At 42.5% G+C, this 20,509-nt stretch overlaps 1 protein-coding gene across 1 annotated transcript in view; it reads right to left on the bottom strand.

Annotated features, from left to right (window-relative positions):
* The window catches only part of T265_14339 (hypothetical protein), a gene marked incomplete at both ends in the record, with an annotated part of 98,986 nt that overhangs the window by 51,899 nt on the left and 26,578 nt on the right, over positions 1–20,509 (bottom strand). Inside the window, 5 exons of the mRNA XM_009173202.1 lie at positions 3,777–4,028; positions 11,819–12,139; positions 18,033–18,409; positions 18,492–18,618; positions 18,707–18,832. Coding sequence (XP_009171466.1) covers positions 3,777–4,028; positions 11,819–12,139; positions 18,033–18,409; positions 18,492–18,618; positions 18,707–18,832 — 1,203 coding nt within the window. The remainder of the gene's footprint in view (positions 1–3,776; positions 4,029–11,818; positions 12,140–18,032; positions 18,410–18,491; positions 18,619–18,706; positions 18,833–20,509) is intronic.

Below are 20,509 nucleotides of genomic sequence, written 5' to 3'. Positions count from 1 at the left end.
CAAGAATTAAACCGAATGAATGACATCAGTAGTTAATGCGTTGCAGCATTATCACGTATAATTTTATGCAACTGATACCTCGTGCATTCATATACAACGTCTGTTAACCTTCCTGTATAGGTTTTGCTGACCACATAGTGAAGAAATTTATCACTCGTTACGTAACAAGCCCCGGTCCATTTGAAGCTCTCCCGCATGTGTCTGGCTATGCTGTAGAGATTTCCGCTCTCGGAGTGAACTTTCTGACGATGGTATTATGACACACGTGAACTACTCGTGTAGTAGCTATTTGGGTAACCATACTTGGTCGCATAGAAAGAAATGACATGTTTACAGACCCAAAGCTTTTACTAATGAGCTCCCAATTTGTTCGCATCTCTTTCTCCAGATGTACTTGCAATGTATGTAACTCTACCTAGTTTTTGCTTGATTTGACAAATGCGTTATCCTCGAGAATTATCCCAACAAGTAAACAGTGGTTTGATCGCTCTGACGTTTTGGAACAAGTGATGAGACAAGCAAACACCCGGATTTGCGATCAAATGTGAGAACCTTGGTATGAGAGAGGCCAATTTTCTTTCAAAGAAGAGTACAGATGATGGTATCCAGCTGAGTTTGGCGGCATCCAAGGTGAGTGCCTACTGAGGTGAGTACCCACCCAAGAAACCCTAGCAGACTTATTTCTCCTCTACAATGCTGACAAATCTGAGGCATGTTATGCTTGCTCTGAATTACAGCGTTCTCACTAACCCCGTTTTTTTGTTTGATGATCCAAAAATCGCGGTTTGGCCGACAGGTCTGTCAAGTATCTCGCTCCCTCGGAGAGTCGATGGAAAACGTCGAAATCTAGCATTGTGCTGTTTGCTTGACCAGATTACAGTGGCTATCATGAATCTAGTATCTCTGAACTGGTTCTATGATCAAGGAAGTATAATTTACATAATTTATTGGAGTTTGGACAGTTCAGTACGATATGTATTTTTATTTTTCATCATATTAGCCGAAGCAAAGTCAGGTGCACTCAGTTAGTCCGTTTGGAAGTGTTACCTCGGATGTTCAAGACGGGAACCACGTGATTCAGCTGCATTGATATTCTTCCAAATTTTATACACCTGGAGGTGCACCAGGAGAAAAAGATGTAATGCCTAGACTTGCGATTTATTGACTTTTCAACTGAAACTATTTCCCCAGGTGTTAGTTTGCAGCCGGTCGCGGTGTCATCGGTGTGTGCAACTACCATTTCGATGATGGAGTGTCTATGGTTCGACCGGTCTGGGGAACTTTATTCGACTATCATAGGTTGATGTTCGCTGTTCTTTCATAAAAGAAATTCACGCGGCTTTAGTTTTGATTTACAAGTACAAGCAGATACTCCATTCCTGGAAGTGGAGGAAGAAACAAATTTTCAACCGATATTGATAAAAAGAGATGATCAAGATGTCTACCATTCATCCCATTATGTTTGATTCGTTATATTTCATGTGGAAATAATCTAGTTTATCACAGAAAATGTTGAGCTGTTTTGTTGTATAAAATACCCTATCGCCCTGAATAATACTCGTGCGCTGGACGTGCGTCACGTGGACTTTTGTTCGAATAAAGACGAGGTATGCTGATGAGAACTAACATTCTGTGCTACGCTAGATTGTCGGCCATTTTGTCATTTGCGATAAAGATCACGTGTGCGAACGACATGGGTCGCCTTTTTTTTGTTTACCGAAAAGACGATAGCCCCTGATAACTGACTACAGTCCTTGTGGGTACGAATGAACACATTGGGTAAATTTTTCCATGACTAAACATGAAACAGTGTTCCTCGTTGAAAAGCTTTGCTCTAATACCTGTTGAAATAATAAAAGGGGTGATAGATACAAATTACAATTTTGGGGTTTTGCGGGATAGGTATTTTCGTTCATAGCCACACCACTCCTGTTGGAACGGCCGTGTTCCTGTTCTGGCGTAATTATTCCGGTGAAACCACACCAAAGGGAAGCAATGGACCCGATTTTTTTTCTTATTACAGCCCATCAGCAGTGCATATCCAATGGCCGTGCCGGGATTTGAACTCCGGACACCTGACATGCGAGGCGAACGTGTTACCACTATTCCACCAGCGCACGTTGGACGCATCTGAATTATCACGTCTGAACAGGCGAACGTGTTCACACTTGAGCGATGTGATTGGTGTGCCCGACTCATCAAACGACGACCCAGTAACTGTCCTGGTTGTGACGATCGATTGGCCCGCCAGTCAGGACTTCCCAGTCAGGAAGCGTGGCACACGCTTGAAACCCCACTGGGCAGATTTTTGGCTGCAATTTTGGGGTTTTGCGCGATAGGTCAATCGATCGTCACAACCAGGACCGTTACTGGGTCGTCGTTTGATGAGTCGGGCACACCAATCACATCGATCAAGTATGAACGCGTTCGCCTGTTCACACGTGGAAAATCAAATAAGTTCAACATGCGCTGGTGGAGTAGTGGTTGCACGCTCGCCCCTCATGTCAAATATCCGGGGTTCAAATCCCGGCACGGCCATTAGATATGCACTGCTGTTGAGCTCTAATAGGAGCGAAACTCGAGTCCATTGCCTCCCTTTGGTGTGAACTCATCGGAATAATTACGCCAGAACGGCAACACGATCGTTCAAACGAGAGTGGTCTGACTATGAACAAGATACAAATTAGCAGTAAAATGTTCGGCAACTTGCTCCAATTATATGGAGCTCCACATCACAGTATGTGATTCCCGGCCACAACCCACTGACCTTAACTACCGTGAGGTGAGCGAGCATGCCACTAACATCGGAGGAACTTTGTGCATCAGGCACTGCTGAAACCTTGGCTCTCTTGATTTTTGAACGGCTTTTTGTACGATACGGCAGCAGTTTTATATAAAACTGTCGACCCTGCAGCCTACCGACCCACCCTAGCAACCCTCCGTTCGCCAACATCCTCTCTACAATGGACGCGTCTTTTTATAAGGAAAAGAGGACAGATTATTATCCCATGTACGAGCACTACCCCTAAATAAAAAAATGTGTTTTGGTGTTGTCATATTGTATGTTACACTGGTTACAGTTTTCTTGCTTCAATACTCCAGATGCTTCCAGCAATTATATTTGACAGCCAATGCCTAAATCATTGAAACTTTGTGGTCCACAGCGTGGTAGTCTCTTACCAAACCCGTCTACTTTGCATAGAGAACAAATAATCACTTCTCATAGCAAAATGTGACACTCTGAAGTGCATTCGATCACAGTATTACTCTATTTTGTCCCACAACTAGGACTCGGTTTTATCCATTGTTTTGGTAAACGAATATCGCACCTCTTACCAGTATTGTAGATGGCAGTAGTGGAACGAGTGGTTTTACGAGAGGGTTTTCAATCACCAGATTGATTTGTTTCAGTCTCCGCTGAGTCGGTATAACATTAGCAGATGCACCCGTGGTGACGATGCTCCTAACTGAGTTCTCAATCCTTTCTTCTACAAGAGATTGACATAGACGTGTGAAATCCTATTTTTCAAGATTCTTGAATGATATACGTAGGAAAAAGTGTAGTTTTTGGCAATAATCCAACAATTTGTTGAACTAGCTTTTCAAGCATATTCGTAAAATCTTAATAGCTAGACAATGAGTCAGCTTCTTTAATAGGTCATTTAAATAAAAGCTTAAAAATAAGTATGAAGACATAAAACTGCATTGCTATTAAACAACAAGAGACCGGTGTCACTGGGCCAACTGACCATAATTCCCGAACGACCCCAACTCACATGTAACGTTCAAGAAAAATTTGAAGCGAGTTGATCCCATCGTATTTGACGCGATAAGGGTATAGTACGACATATCGCTCACTTCTACCGGGCTGATATGTAGCCTGGAATTTTCGATAAAAATTCTCATTTGTCCTCCATCTCGGTTTGTGTGTGCCGGCGAGGATATCAGTTGTTGATTTTCTTTGTACCATACGAGTTTGTGAACTGGTGGATTGGCCAGAGGTGTCAAATCTAAGTCGACCGTCCCACCTGAAGCGAAAAAACTCATATTGTTATTTGCATACTCGGCGACAGTTCCAGTGTGCGGACTAAATCATACAACGGCATTTTGACTGAGAAGCATAAAGGAAGCAGGGACAAGGAGACTCTCTGCAACACCATTACGAGTTTTGTGAGACTGCCCAAGGTTGCCTCAAAGAATGACTTGAAAAGATTTTGTTAGAGGAACATGGCAGGCAAACTCAGATTTCATAGAGTGTTGCACAGATTTAATGAGATTCGTTTTTGGCAATTCTTCGCTGTTAGAAATCTGAATATTGTAAGGTAATGCTGACAGTACATAGAGCCCGTTCTGAACAGTTAGTGAATATGTTTGAGGTGCGACTCTATTCTGCTCATCTAACGGTTAGTAAAACCGTGTATATGGATTATGCATTACCGGTTTCTTGTATCCTTCTATTATAAGTTTCTGTGTGGACACCTGAGATTTGAGTACTCCCATATATTTATTAGATAAAGTATTGAGACATAAAATATACATATGTGGGAATGAACGCCTCTATTAAAACCGTGTTTGCTGACCACATCTCAGTTGTAAACTATCTTATAATCATGTGTTTCCCGACTATTCAGCTATACATTGAAAAGGTGATACTTTGTGTGCACATTTCTGACCGGTTTCAGGTTCTGCAACGGCATCTATATTATGTGTAAAGGTTTTGAGTCAGAATCAATCTTCCCAACCACTATAACAGAAACATCCACTCCGCTCAGCACGTCCATTTTTTTTCTTAACCATCTGTTGACTTATGCAAGCATTCTGAATTTTAGTATCTGAATTATCATTGATTTTTTCGAGGAATTCACTAAGACATTGCCATTGTTTTGCGTTCTTTGTGACAACATTTACGATTTACTTTCGCACTCGGCCACAGTTATTCGGCGGGTAAAACTGTCACGAGGTTTCGTTAATCGGTTGTCATTCACGACTGACGCATGCACAAAACTTGTCAACAAAAGGAACCTATTTGCTATGCCATCAGACTTGGTCAATACAAATAGACGGAAGCGAGCTGTGACAGCTGTCGGCATAGGAACGTAGCCATCCTTGTCATTTGTTTTGTTTTTACGGGGCAGAAGCACTTAGAACCAAGATAGTTTCGCACGCACACGCGATTTCGATCTGATATATCGCCTGTATATTCGATTATTTGCATCTGAAAATCTAGGAACTACAAGGGTTTCCTAGCTTCATGGTTCCAGTAACCACACATGTTTTGTACTTCATCCGCTGTGAACTATAGCAAAAGTATCATCAGGATAGCGCGATAGATCGTCAGTGGTCCAACAAACGATTGCGCGTCAACTACATCGATGTTACACAGATGACTTAACGGATGAGACCACGTGTTTTGCATTAGTTTGAAAAAGTTCATTTTGCGACCCACGACTTTTGCAATCGAAGCGCCGTCATAAACGCTATCCCTCTCGATTTTCAATCTCACTTAGCTGGGCGAAACAAAGTCAGTGAAACACCGTGTTTATCATCCATTTATCAGAAAGTTGGATGTGCTTTAGGTAGCTATTTTATTGAACAAAATATATTCGTTTTTTGCAAACAACCCCCCAATGCTATACTGACGTACAACCGGAAGAAAAAATCATGCTGTTTATCCACTATAACACTTTTTAGCCCATGTATCCATTGGCATCCGGTGGATAGGAAATAACGCTTTTTGCACAAAAATCACGCACCTAATTCGGTTATGTTAGCCCCATCATCTAGCAGTTAGGGTAGGCTAGAATGTCTGAATTGATAAAATGTGGACACTGAAATTAGAGATGGATGTAAATATTGAATCCTTGCATTTCGTAGAATTCCAGATAGGAAATGCAGAAGATTGGTCATCGCAATACCACAAAGCAACCGTAAAAGGTCCCGTCCCAAAATTCTTAGTTGAAGCAGCACCTGGTATGGTGATCACGGGTCTAACTTTACTCTACCCAGATAATAGAAAACCGTGAAACCACAGCAGTCGGTTTCGCATTACCGATTGCTTTAAGGGCCTTGTCAAAAAGCCAGGAAAACCTGTGATACAAAATGCGGAATAAATTGATGACGAGAGAAGCCAGCTCTTATCTTACTGCGATTCAGAGAGGCGACGATGATGACGAAGCAGTGAAGCAGCTTCTGAACGAATCCCTCCGAAGGTAATTAAGTTCTGCATTTATAACAGTGTTAAACAAAACTAGAATACAGGCGGAAACCAATTCAGTAAAAACTAGCTTTCTTGGTGATGAAATTTAAAAAGTGAACCTGAAGCTGATAACACCACAATTTTGTAACTTCAAGCACGGTCATATCTTAATGAAACTCTTGAGGTTCTATCGCAGCGTACTGGAAATACCCCGCGGAAATAGCACTTCAGAGGCCACTCGAAAGATACTGCGGGAATATGGTTTTAAAACACTTCCGAGTTGATAACACCTCACAACAACACCTCGCCAAGATTAAGGACCCGCACTGCTGCGTCTCTCAAATTCCCTGTGCAGAAAGTCTGGCCAAACACATGAACCAGACAGCCCAGCAACCACATGCTCGAACCACAAACAAAGCACAAACGATATGTGCGTTTTCATTCGTGAAGTCCAGTCGAGTTCAAGAAACCTGAACACTCCACGATGCGCCACCGAACCGTAACAAGTGCGGTGATGGAGCCTGCATCCCGTTTATCCAGCTTGGACGTCCTGCACACCTTGGTAGCCATGACCTCACTACCAGCGCATCAACAAATGGGGTTATCTCAGATCACTGTGATCACACAACCATGTGTTCACGCACACAGAGCTGAAACATACAAGCACACGCTGGACCCACCTTATTGGCACCAGATCTCAGGAGCACACCAAACAGAAAACAAAACAGCGGTCCCAAGCGAATCTGCACGTACATCACACTTAACTACTTTTAGAAATCCTTGAGAACGTCTAACCGCGGCAACCGAAATGTCAGTTTACGGTATCTGATTCCACTGTGCAGTGTTTTGATTGTAAAATTAATCACATTCAACTGCTTTTAGAAATCCTTGAGAACGTCTAGCCGCGGCAACCGAAATGTCAGTTTATGGTATCTGACTCCACTGTGCAGTGTTTTGATTGTAAAATTTCCATGGTGCTCAATTTTTTTAAAAACAGTATCCGAGCCAAGCTTTTCCCAGAACCCCAAAGTCATATATCTTGTCTCCGGAAATACCGGCGCCTGTAGACCACAGGGTGCCAATATACCGCCGGAAAGTTACAAAAGCGCTTGAAGAATAGCTTTACAACAGAGAAAAGCTGATGAATCGGGTGTTGACGAGAAAAAAAGCTTGCTGTACATAGTTTACATGCAAACGGTTTCGTGTCAAAAGGTTATATTATAGATAGTAGTCGTTTGTTTCCGAGGAAACATTTCAATTTTTTGGAAAAAAGGACTAACGACAACAATCTTCATTAAACAAGTAGCAAATGCTCAGATGTTCCAGACGACGCAGTTTTCTAACTACTAAGCCAGCTTATGGTTGCAATTCCGAACGTTTATCCGGAATAGTATGTGTAACGTTGACTAGAACGTTTCGCTTAGATTATTCGCAACAGACAGACGTCCATTTTTGGTATCTAGTTGCCGATGGCTGAGAAACTTTCAGATTGCCAAAGCTCACAGAGGAACAATCAAGATGTCGGGTTCGAACCAGGGACTTTCCGGTGAGTAGGTTTGTGCTTTATCAACAGGCTATCTCAAGCGGGTAACCACCAAGGAGTCCAGTATAATAATAACGAAGGTGATAAATAATTTTCCTCAAGAAAAACCCAGGTAAATATCAGGCTATCGTTCACGCTTTGATTTATCCCGCTCATTTTTATACCGCAGCACGCCTCTGTATTCCAACCAGGAGGTCCTTATTAAACGAACCGCGTTAACTTTAGTCCCAAACAGCTCACCGTTGCAGTCGGATAATGAAGCAGTAATATATGGTGTTTAATGAGGTCGGCATAATCACAGTCATCTGTGATACAGTGTCTGCGTCATACATTCTGTGTCACAGTGGTTTTACCTGCCACAGTTTCGTTCACCGAGGATTTGGGGATGTGGGGTACGTAGCTCCGCATTGGTGGTGGGAGCTGGTAAATCGGTGCGTAAATACAGCACTGTCAGTGGACTGTTTATTCTGGGGATTGAAATGGAGCTATGCATTGATGATAATAGCTGAGAAACACGAGCGTCATTGAGGGTACGATTGGACCATGTCTGACAATGTCTCTAATCATTGATGTGGCTCGTCTCGGTGGCCCATCTGGGAAGACGGCAATGACCAGCTCAGCTGAGCATGCTGAAAATGGCTTTTATACTTCGCTGACAAGTCATTCTTTGACCGCCTCTGTTCCCGCTCTGTTCCACCCTTCACGTGGTTGTGCGAGAAGAGCCCTTCGAGGAGGTCGTTCGACCGGCATACGCAGCACGTGGCCAAGCCAGCGTAACCTATGCAGTGTGATCAGTTCATCTATCGAGGGTGATTTATTTCTCCCGGATACCATTCGACGAACTTCAGCAGTGCTAATCCGGTGTTCCCACCAGATTCGGGGAATGCTCCGAAGACATCGATGGTCAAACACTGAAAGTCTTTTGACGTCCTCAGCGCACAGCGTCCAGGTTTCCGTCCAGGTTTCTGCTCCGTACAGTAATATGGAGTGCACCGCAGCATTGTAAACTCGATTCTTTACGGATAAGCTGCTATCACGCTCATGCCACAGGTGACGCAGGTTCACGAAGGCTGTGCTGGCCTTCCCAATCCGGATGAAAAATCATATTTCGCAAGACCACTTGGACTGATACAGCTGTCCAGCTAAACAACTTTGTCTGTGACCTCAATGGATTCATCCGCAAACATGCGGCGAGGGTTCGAACCCACCCAGTCTTGCAGTAGCACTTTACACTTTACAGGTGTGAGGCGCACGCCAAACCGTAAAGCGGAATTATTTAGATTATTTAACATTGTTTGCATTACCACGGGTCAGATCCATGGAGAACTATGCCATACGCGTACTCCACATATGCCAGCGGACGCCCGCGAACACTTCGACCCTATAGACATTAGAGGCTGATAGTGAGTCTTCCATGATCGTATCAATGACGAATTTGAAGAGGAAAGATGAAAGAAGACAGCCCTGTCTGACACGCTTGATGTGGTGAACTCAGAAGATGGGTAATGAGAAAATACTCGGACATCTTGTTTCGTATCTTCAGTTTTCTTGTTTGGATGTATTACACAGTCAGTGTTTGCGACTTACATAACCACGCTTAGCACGCATATTTCAAGTAGTCCGTCGCGCGAGGAATTTTATGGTAGATTTTGTCACGAGCAGCAGTTCAAGGGGGTTGATCCCTGAAATTATCCATGAATGCTTATGGGCTGCATGAAGCATATTCCCGTTTGCCGTGTGAAAATATCAGGGTTTGTCTAATGGCGACTTCACAGCACTTAACTTGATCAACGATGACAAACGAGATGGTGGGATTACTGAGCATTCTTTTACCTGTTTGATAGAACCTGAAGGACGTTTGTCACCAAATAACCGCACCTTACACTTTCATGTTAAGAGTATAAATCCGTTCAGGACCACATGTGCAGTGGATTCCTTTTCCAAGATCGACCAGTTCTACCTTATTGATATTGCATGAAAGAAAAAAATTGATGCTGAGCAGATGCCGTGAGGCTAACGTCTAAATTTCAACACATGGGAGAATTAGCCGATCTGCTGTGTCCTGAGCATGAATGATCCAATATTGCATTGCATTGCAGTTATACATTAAGGAAATGTGTGTATCGAGTTATTCTTTTCATTTTAAGGGTATTCTTTCCTACGAATCTTTAATGATTCAATATGATTATTTATTACTTGTGCCGTGATGATGAAACAAAACTGAGTTTAGGGATTTTGAAAGCAGTGTTTCGTAACAAGGTCAAGATATAAGATGATCAAGACGCTTGCATGTTACATAATATAATAATATATAATAATATACGATAATATCTTTTGCAAAATGTGTCCGTAAGCAAGCTGCCCCTAGTGTAAACAACAGATGGTGTCCTTTTTACATGTGTGACCTGGTTGGAACAGGAATGTACCGGACTTTATAAATGCGCCATTGCTCTGGGTAGCATCCGGTAAACAGAATATACGATGCGATATGGATGCACGATATCACGAGTTAGTGAGCCAGAATAATAATAAATTAGCTTAAAGAACATTTTGATATCGGAATTCAAAAATATGCCTTGAGATCATCCTGCATGAACCACGAATCGGTAGAGACGAGTTTTTATTCGCAAATATGAAAATATGTCGGAAATTGATGGTTAAGATGTAATCGTCTCTTCTACGCCCATCGCCCTCGTCCGGGTGAAAGGCTTGCTCGTCTCTCTGTAAAGTACTTTACCAAAATTACTTTAGGTAACGTCAATCAATCAATCAATCATCAACAGCATGACATCAGTGTTCAACCACGATGCTTCACTGCCGTACTTTGCATCAAATACCACCCCATATATATGACGTTCGAATAAGCTTTTTATGACATTCACCTGCAGAACAATGAAAATCACCACGTACAGCAGTTGATGGCGCGGCAGTGGGTTCAGAATGTGCAACTGACAAAAAGTACCCGGATAAAAATGCATGTCAGCTCTTATTATTGTTTGTGGTTGACCAGCAACCTATAACTGGGTGTTTCAAACATTTAGTCTCAGAGAAATATATGAAGAGACAGAACTAGTTGATCTTTTGAAGATCTTGGAGAAACTGCTCCATATCATAAACTCTAGCTCTTGAACCCATCTAGATATGACCTGAAGTTGAAACAAAAAAGTCGCCAAATTCATGTGATAGGCACACCCAAAAACATGATAAATGCATCGAACAGGAACCCGCAAGGTTAGCATAATGGTGTTCGTTGCAAGACGGAACAACCTTCATAGACTAAACAAAATGAGATTTATGGTAATGCAGGCAACATTCAACATTTTTCTTGGACGGTTTTCATACACCCTGTGGTAAAGATCATTTGCCTAGAACTTCTGGTAGGCGGCTATTGTTTATTTAGAACTGGTAAGGAAATGAGATGAAGTTTGAACTAACTGTCATGCTTATGAACTTTCGCATTAGGCTGGTTTCATTTTCTGAGTGTCCCAAGTTAGACTGTGTCCTGAACTTCACCACATATCCAACTCGTCCAGTCGCAAATCAAAATTGCCATAAGTAGAATTTCAAAACGTCACGTGGATGTTTCTTATTCTGCGCTATCAGAATTCAAAATGCTACCATGAAATCATAAGAATTCCGCGTTTTCAACGGTTTCTAGTAATATATAAGTTAACATATTTTACCGAAAACCGCCGGTAACTTGATCCCAACTTTTGGCATCTAGATCGGCCCTATTTACTGTTATTATGTTTGAGTTGAATTTGAAATAACCTCTATGAGTGAGCAGGGTTGTTAGGTGCTCTTAAAAATGAAGCACGTATATGTGTGGCTGGACGAACCGCACAGGTCGAGCCCAAATTGTCAAAAGCGACCGACTGGGTGAATGAAAAACGAATAATACGTAGTAGTTTCAAAGATTTGCCTCGGAAAGAATGAGGCGGAAGAAAGCATGCTCTTGATGACAAAATTCAAGGGTACCTGCAGCGACAAATTAGCCTAGAGCTATTTTATCGATAGTAACTCAGATGCATGGCAAGGCTAACTAGAATGGTAAACATCTATCCAAGAGTTTTACCTACCTTCTATAGCGATGTACTGTGGCGTCGGGTAGTTTTCGTCGTCCATAGCAATTTGCTGCGCACGCTGTTGTCTGTGATCCGACGGTCGTATAAATACGGGTTTGAAGCGGATGTTTAGAACCACATATTCCCTGAGACCCGATGAAGAACCAGTGGATAAAAAACGTGAGTTAGATTCAGCAGACGAGACATCCTGACCGGAGTGGTAGGTAGCGGGTGGTTGTGTGAAACATTCGATGAAATCGCCATGGTGGGACCAGTTCAGAGAAATGGATATGCGACTTCGAACGACATTCGTAGATTGTGCGTTATCATCTTCACCTACAGAAATAATCATATATTGTAGAGATACTTTGGATTTATTAATACGCACACTACTGTATTTCACATGCGTGCACTGAGTTTGAAAACAGATGTAAAGTGTAGCATTAGGAGGAATGTTTATCTAAAGGTCAATATTTCAAGTTAACCCAAAGGGGCTGTGGACATCTGTCCTTCCTCCGGCACCTGAAAGTAAATAAATTCCGTATGGGACCAACTTTGCTTCAAATCACTGAAAAAACGACTTTCATGGACTCAGATAACCCACTGCACAGACTACTCTCAAAGGCGCCTCAAAAGTTCAACGTTTGTTATGCCTTTGCTGCGTGCGTCTACGTGAATCAGGATGCCATGAGACTCCCAAAAAAATATGCCGCGCTAACCAGAAGAATGATGTGGGCGGGAAAGATGAAACGAACTCTTTAGTCGATACGGTTTTCAAATAACAGTTGGTGATTTTGTAAGCTTCTCATTCTATTGGTGGTGTTATTATAGCTTCGCTTGCTTTCAATGGCTTTCGTCCGGGATTTGTTGATTCCACTTTTGCATTTCATAATAAAATTTAAATGTTCAAATAAATTATGAGCGCTTACAACGTTACCTTTAACATGTTGATGCGGTTAGTCTGGCCTTGAGGGGCTTGATAGGGATGTCGATGTCCTAAATATTTGACTATTGTAGCTGAACTTTTGTTCAGTAATGCTCGCAATCAATCAACGATGCAAGACAAACTGTGAGGGCTGATAAGGGTAGTGTTTACAACACTCTATCACAGTATAACTTGGTACCTTTTTACTCAAAAGCATTGGAGCTATGTGCGCTTTTAAATGACCGTGTATATTGCTTGCTCTTAAGCACCGCATCTGTGACTGCTCCATGACGTCTGCATTAACCTTTCCGTCCACCTCCAATGATTTGCCTAAATATATGTTCAAACCGCAACGTGAAAAAATGATTATATTTCGGCATACTTTAAGCTGGAAAAAGGTTCCGGAATGATGCAGGTTGTAAATAGATTCAAGGAACTTCTTGATTCATGCTGCTATTTCCGTCGTAAAATCTGCTCGACAATGAGTAACTGCCTGATCCTTGTTGCCAGTCGTTTTCCGATCCAGCTGTGCCAAATGGTTATTCTCCCGTACACTAAAACTTTGTCTCCGGTCAGCAAACTGTATTCCAATGTGGGGCAAATTTTAAAGGGTCTCTGTGATATTTTGTAGGTTATAAGGTAACTTGGCGCTTGTTGGAAAGCGTTTTGTAACTCCTTTTGGATTTACAGCGGTCTATTCGGTGCGTTCCTTTATAACCAATCTAATTGTCGGGGCTTCGTATACTTTTCAAATATTCTGTACCTGTGGGAAAATACGTCAAACTTTGTTTTTTTAAGGGTATGAAGTCACATTAAGAGACCGCAGTGCTCGCTCGTTTCTAGTCTCCTACCAAGAATAGCATACATGATTTATTCTAGAATTCACTATTTACCGGAAATCAACAGGTAGTGATGCTGTCTTAAACTACCTCTCAGCGTGCCCACAAGCAGTATATGCTAGTATGCTTTCAACGAAATTCAATGGAGCAAGAGCACTTTCCACCGAGAGGGTCAACGAAAGAGTAGCACAACTTGCAGTAAAAAGGCGATTTCAAGATAGCGGATACCTGATGGATTAAATTAAGCTGTATTTAGGACGCGTATTGGTCCCAACGCCAAGGCCTAAAATGAGTGGATCGGTAAGACAGTCATTCCATACTAAACAGGAACATTTGAAGTCCTTAGAAGGGTACCAAATGCGGCTAACATCGGGGTGACATTCCAAAAGAGAAAGGCTTTACACTCAGTGTTGGTGCAGATATATGATCACCTTCCGGTTGAGTTGATGGGACTAGGAGCTGTGTATACGAAGGAAAATGTGACAACTATACGAAGGTTTGTATAGGTAAGATAGCCAGAGAATCGCACACCAGAATCCGTGAGCGTAAGCTCCGTAACAGACCCACAAGAAACATGGATGAACATTAGGTGATCGTTGAAGATTCGGCAATGGCAGGGCATGCGCTAGAAACTGGGCACAGGATAGGTTTGGAATATGTGGACATGGGGACTAATTTCACATCAAAATGACTGGTGGCCGAGATGGTGGAACACGCCAAGCATATCAGGGCTAATAGAATAGGGGGTAGAACTGACAACCGAGATGAGACGAACCGGTGTGCAGTTATCAGCAAAACGGTCTGGCTACAAACTTCAAGCAGAGTAAGATCCACTTAACAATCCCCAATGCCAATCCAATTGTCCTGGCATCCCTCGATGCACACAGGCGAACATAATTTGTGAACGACCCCTAAGAGGAATATTCCATTAAGGTGTTCCAGACCGGGAAAACAGTGCCCAACAATAAATCCACGTAGATGAATGCCAGGAGATAGTCAAAGATTCGGCAATGGTAGGGCATGCACTGGACACTGGACACAGGACAGATTTAGCGAATGTGGACATCCAGAGACGGGTTCAAACCCATAGCGACTAATGGCCGAGGCGGTGGAAATCGTCAAGAATCCCAGCGTGAATAAAATAGAGGGCGTAGAACTTGCAAGCGTGTGGAGAGCGGTCTGAGGTCAGCCAAGACGACACAAGGCGGTGTGCAGTTATCAGGGTAGTGGTCTGGGTCTAAAAATACAAAATCCAAGTAGAGCTGGATCCAATTAACCACCCCACCCCCATCCCCAAGCCAATTGTCCCGCCCCCCTTTGACGAACACAAGTGAACGAAATCTGTGAACGACTCCAAGAGAAATTTTCCATTAAGGTGTCCTAGACTGAAAAACCAAGGACGAAAAATCCGGGTTCATCATGAAGACAAATCTACCCCCCTAACCAATCTATCTATCCGCACTAACCAACAAACAGGAACATCAGACTGAACACACAGCACTGGTCAAGTCGGATCGTCATAAGAACTCCCGCGGATTGGTTCCCCGACCACCTTAAAACCCGATCAACCTGGTAGCTTATTCACTTGGTCTGACGAAGCTTTTGTGTCAAAAGCGAAACGTTGCCCAACAATATATCCACTAACTGGTTACTAAAACTCACTGAGAGATTTATCACCACGATGATTTCAATAAAAATTCTACAAACTTTCTCTTGTTAGTTGCATTTCGCTGACTGCAAGTAATTTTTTACCAAAGACAGTTTATTAGCAGTCATCCATAGGCAATCCACTGGATTTGGCATAAAGTTACTCTTTAACTACATATTAAGTTTGGCATGAATATATCTCATTCCCTGTCTTCCTCACCAAGCGGTTAACCAACAATTTCACTGACACATGGTCATATCGTAGGCATCCAAATTCGCAGTCTGAGTCAGTGGAGGTAACCCATGAATCAAGTATTATATATGACGCAATCATGTATTTAAGCATGGGGCTCTCCTACGTTTGTGGTATTAGTGAGGCGAGTTTTACAACTGGCCAGTGCTTTTTCCAACTGGGTTGCGCTTACTATTTACTTGAACTATAACGTCCCAGTCAGTTGGTTACAACTTGGTTTCGTAAGATAGGAAGAACGACGTATCTCTAATCTCCTAAAAATGCTGTCTGTCAGTTTCGATTGTGCTAAATTTTAACCCAACCTATTCAGAAAAAATGCTCTGCCCAACAAATCTCCAAACTGTGATATCTTTCTCAACTGTTTCCCCCTAACAATGGTGTTCTTTGTCTTGCAGACTGTCAGGAGACTTCAGAATAGCAGACTGATATAATGACAGGTTTGGAGCTGGTTGCGATCTACGCAGCACACTTGTCCATATTCCAGGGCGAACAAATCTGACAGACTACTAGAACCCAAAATTGGAAGTCGAAACCACGGTTTAACAAAACATGAATCAAAAGTATTGTGGAGGATTGTTGCTGCGTGTTAGAGGTCGTCAACGCCTGATAAAAAACATCTACCGTGAACCCCTTGATAAATTATGCCTGATTCAGTATTGTTGCCAGGATTTTAAAACGATCATTCTTCAGTTTGTTCAAATCTTTTGGACTATCAGTGAAACCAATCGCACAATATGTTACTCAATTTTGATCATTCTTCACGAGGCATAATCCTTACTACCTGTTCTCATAAAGGACATTCCTATTTGCAAATCAATTTGGTTTTCACTGAAGACCCAATTGAATTTCTTGTTCATGATGTTCTTCAATTGAATGTGCTGCACACAGGACGTTGCTCGAGGAGCCAGTCAACACGTGTGACCGCGTGATGTGGATCCCGTGATTGAAGGATGAGCGGCGCTATATCCCGTCTAAGTGCGAGTTGATCACACTGCTGATCAGCCACTCGTGGCCGAACGGTTAAGTGTTCAAACTACTAGCCGGGAGGTCGCGGTTTCGAGACTCTTCGGAGTTTCGTGAGATGCGCACTGCTGATGATTCCCAATAAGGATGAAACAGCTGTACAGTGCTTCTCGGCTTTTTCGGCATAATTGGCTTCACTTACAGGACGAAATCTCCACAAAAATCCCCAATCTAATCACACTATCAACAAGAGATTGATGTTCCAGGTATCCAACGAACCTTCTTACGCCATCTCTCTAGGCTACCAATTTGGAGGCACAAGGGTTTTTGATGTTGCCCATATATGCATTACCTCGTGGGCGTTGACAAAGGGGTATAAATGATGAAAACGAATTAATCAATTTATTGGTCAACCAGTAGATACTTTACGCAACTATCCAAGTAACACAATACTGAATTCAGTTGGTAGTTAATCAGATGGCAGTTGATCTGTTCGCCGAGTTTGGCTATTGGCTTGCAAACGTTCCGTCCCCAGTCGAGGAGACACCGTCAGTGCCCAGTTGACTCATTCAGCTGCGAACTGCCACCAGTAAACTCACCCGAGCTACCTATATTTCGACAAATTGACACTGATATTAGTGCTAAACGTATTTGTCTACACCAGGAAGGTTGAGTCACTTTTCCGGAGAGTTTCTACACAACAGAAAGGCGTTCACATTAACCCCTACATCTCACATTGTCTCACGAGCCTGCTCGAAGCTCCTTGGTCTGTTTCGCATGGCCTTTGCGTTATCAATTAGCTTGTTGTGTCCATTATTTAAGTTGCTATCGCTTAAATGATTTTTACACACACCCTAGACCTTCCATATTGCCAATAAAATGAAATAAAAACCGGGTATATTCCAGATGGCTCTCCCACCTTATTTCTTTCTCACCTAATCTGGATGTCAACCACATGTAACACGGTTAGCTAACACCGCTTATCACACAGTATGAGTCTGCTACATTTATTCCAAATGATATAATGTTCTGGGTTTCCTCAAGCCCATGAATGTGCCTTTATCTCAGATTGTCTTACAAACGATACCTGTTTACCTTCAAAAGAAATATCTCCCAATGTTTCCACGATCACTGAATGAGGTGCATATGATGTCTCATAATGAACGGATTGTCAGCCAATTTATCTTGTTTCCATCACGGATGAAATATTGCCTGACTTCTATTTTTAGTAGTATTCTGATACATACTACGACACACCGTTTGTAAATATAACAAGCATACTCAAGAAGGCTGCTTACATCTTTGAAGAAATCAATTTGACCACTACCGGTTTCGCTCTTTTTTGGGTTCATCAGCTGAGTTTAATCCCCACTATGTCCTCAGAATTATTCCCTAGTTGAATGGCAATTTGTAGGTGAGTAAAGTTTTAAATTTCTCGGCAAACTGTGTTAGCGTTTACTGAATGTCACTCGAATCCCTCTTTTGTTTACGGCTTTTTTGTACTCAGCGTTTGTCTGTCGTCAGCAAGATCCAGATCATTTCAAATAACACAATAAAAGTTTTTGAGGCAGAGGCACTAGCTTTTAATAGCTAACGGCATACCTTTAAGCGGGGTGACAGCACAGTGCTTCCTCATTGCACTTTCTTCCAGTGAGTAGTTGCCAGAGACATTTGTTGTCACTGGACAATCGTACCTCCTCCACTGGATAAGGGGGCGTGGATTGGACCTTTCCACGTGACAGGTAATCGAAATTATCGTATCCGACTCAGCTGTTGCCACCGACGAATTGATGAATGCAAACGGGTTGTCAGGTATTGTTTTCGGTATTCGATGAATACCGTCGCGTGGAACAATCAGCCTTCCGAAACCATCGGATACGGTGAGATTAATTGTGGTCGCCGCATAGGCCACTTCAAGTCTGACGGGTAAGCTTGTTTGACGTTCGGATACGTTGTATCCATCGTTTACTGAAACGCACCTTTTGGAGGAGAAAACACAGTTAGACAGCAGGACAGATAAAAAGTACCAGTGTTGCTTTCGGTCGGCGGTTACCAACGTACCATATGGATAAACCATTATTGGCCCGATTCAGGGTTATCTCAAAAGAGGATGTAAGCTTCGATTGGGCATTCATTCGTGACGTAGAGTTGATCAGTTGCAGTTCGTCATCCGTTTTCCGATCAAAACCTACAATTGAGAAAGTTTATGATGAAATTCGCACATCGGTAGGAAAGTACTTTCATGAGTTTTAGGCATGACTATAAGAAGAACATACTGGTCATCCACAGAAGGTAACCTGGTGGACTTCCTGGCGTGGCCTCACAATCAAGCGTAAGGTTAGTTTCCTCTTGGAAAAGATTTCCTGGTTCGTAGCCAGTTATTGTCGGTTTTCCAGGGGGCTCTATAACGTGAAATGAAGCATCATTGATTACTTTCTTATGCCTATATTTTAAACGCAGTGGATTTTTACAAAACTGTTCGCGAAAACTGGCAACCCTTGCAGCCCGAAAGTGATGATATAAGGTGATGCACAGAACGCCGTAAAGATTGTCATCAATTGACAATTTTAATTGGTTTGTCGGCAAGTGTTCATTATAGGTATTTATAAAAATAGGGATGACTGTCACAATTTGTGATCCAAACGAGAGCAGTGATTGGTTTCTGTGTACATTTTATGTTTATTTTTGAATAGTGACAACAAGTAATAAGAAGGACGTGAATGTCAAAGTGAGTAGATGCTTTTGAGTACATGCCTTCTACGGAAAACAAATTCAACTCACATGCTTCGTAAATTTAAAGCAGTTGAGAAGTTTGATAAAATGCTTAGCAAAAACGTTAGGCTGAACGACTGGGGGGAGAGCCTAACAACCTGTGGTTATCCGTAAATCGATGATTTTTTTCCACGCAACGGAACTGTCAAACCGGGTCTCGCAGTTTTACTGCGTCAGCGAAATACGTTGGAAGGTGTCCGATTATTTTTCTGAGGCGGAATGGTGTATTGTGTCATTTTTCATAAAAACTGCTGACGCACTGTGACAACACAAGTGTTGGTAAGAATATTCAAAAGACACATTTGTAGAAACGCATACGTTCTTCTCAATTTAGCCAAATAGATTACTTCATGTTAATCAAGGTTTCAACTTCAAAAGAGTTTGAATAACTAGATGAACTTATGTAGCTCATAGGATGAAGAATGATGAAATGAAAATGCCCAGTTAGCTGGGAATTCGATCTGTGAGGCGAATGGAGTTATCCGCAGGTATTTCAACAATAAAAAAACAGCTATATCAAGAATGTTGAACTTAAATTGATTCCCTCAAAGGATCAGTTGATACACTGAAAAGTTCCCCAGCTATTTTGACATATGAAATTTCAGAATTCTACGACACGTGTGCTGTCTGATAAATCTATTCTTGTGACCGAGCCAAAACTGACGTCACAACAACGAAGACTAACTCTCACCTTATTCTTCGGTTTTAAGGTATCTCATTCGCTTGAACTTGCTCTCAGCTGAACGCACAGAATGAAGTTCTAGTAGGTATACAGCTCATTTGAGCTAATATGCCCGACTAAATTTCCAACATCTACAGGATAGTTATCACACGGATAGGTGGAATCTTGTGCTCTCAGTGAAAAAGTTTCTTCAGTTTTTTTTGGGGGTTTCGCGAGATAGATATTTTTTCATAGTCACACCACTGTCGTCTGAACGGTCGTCCTCCTGTTCGGGGAGTCCACGCCAAAGGGAAACACTGGACTCGAGTTTCCTTCTTACTAGAGTTCATCAGCAGTGCATATTCAGTGGCCGTGCCGGGATTTGAACTCCGGACATCCGACATGCGAGGCGAGCGTGTAACAACCACTCCACCAACACACGTTGGACGTGTCTGAATTTTCACGTCTGGACAGGCGAACGTGCTCATACTTACGCGATGTGATTGGTGTGCCCGACTCATCGAACGACGACCCAGTGACGGTCCTGGTTGTGACGATCGATTGACCCAGTCAGGTAGCGTCACACATGCTTGAATCCCACTGGGCAACCTTCTGGTTGCAATTTTGGGGTTTCGTGGGATAGGTA

Source organism: Opisthorchis viverrini (genome assembly GCF_000715545.1).
Source record: "Opisthorchis viverrini unplaced genomic scaffold opera_v5_178, whole genome shotgun sequence".
Classification (NCBI taxonomy): Eukaryota; Metazoa; Platyhelminthes; class Trematoda; order Opisthorchiida; family Opisthorchiidae; genus Opisthorchis; species Opisthorchis viverrini.
Note: the sequence above shows the minus strand (reverse complement) of the source record. Positions and strands in the feature narration are given on the sequence as shown.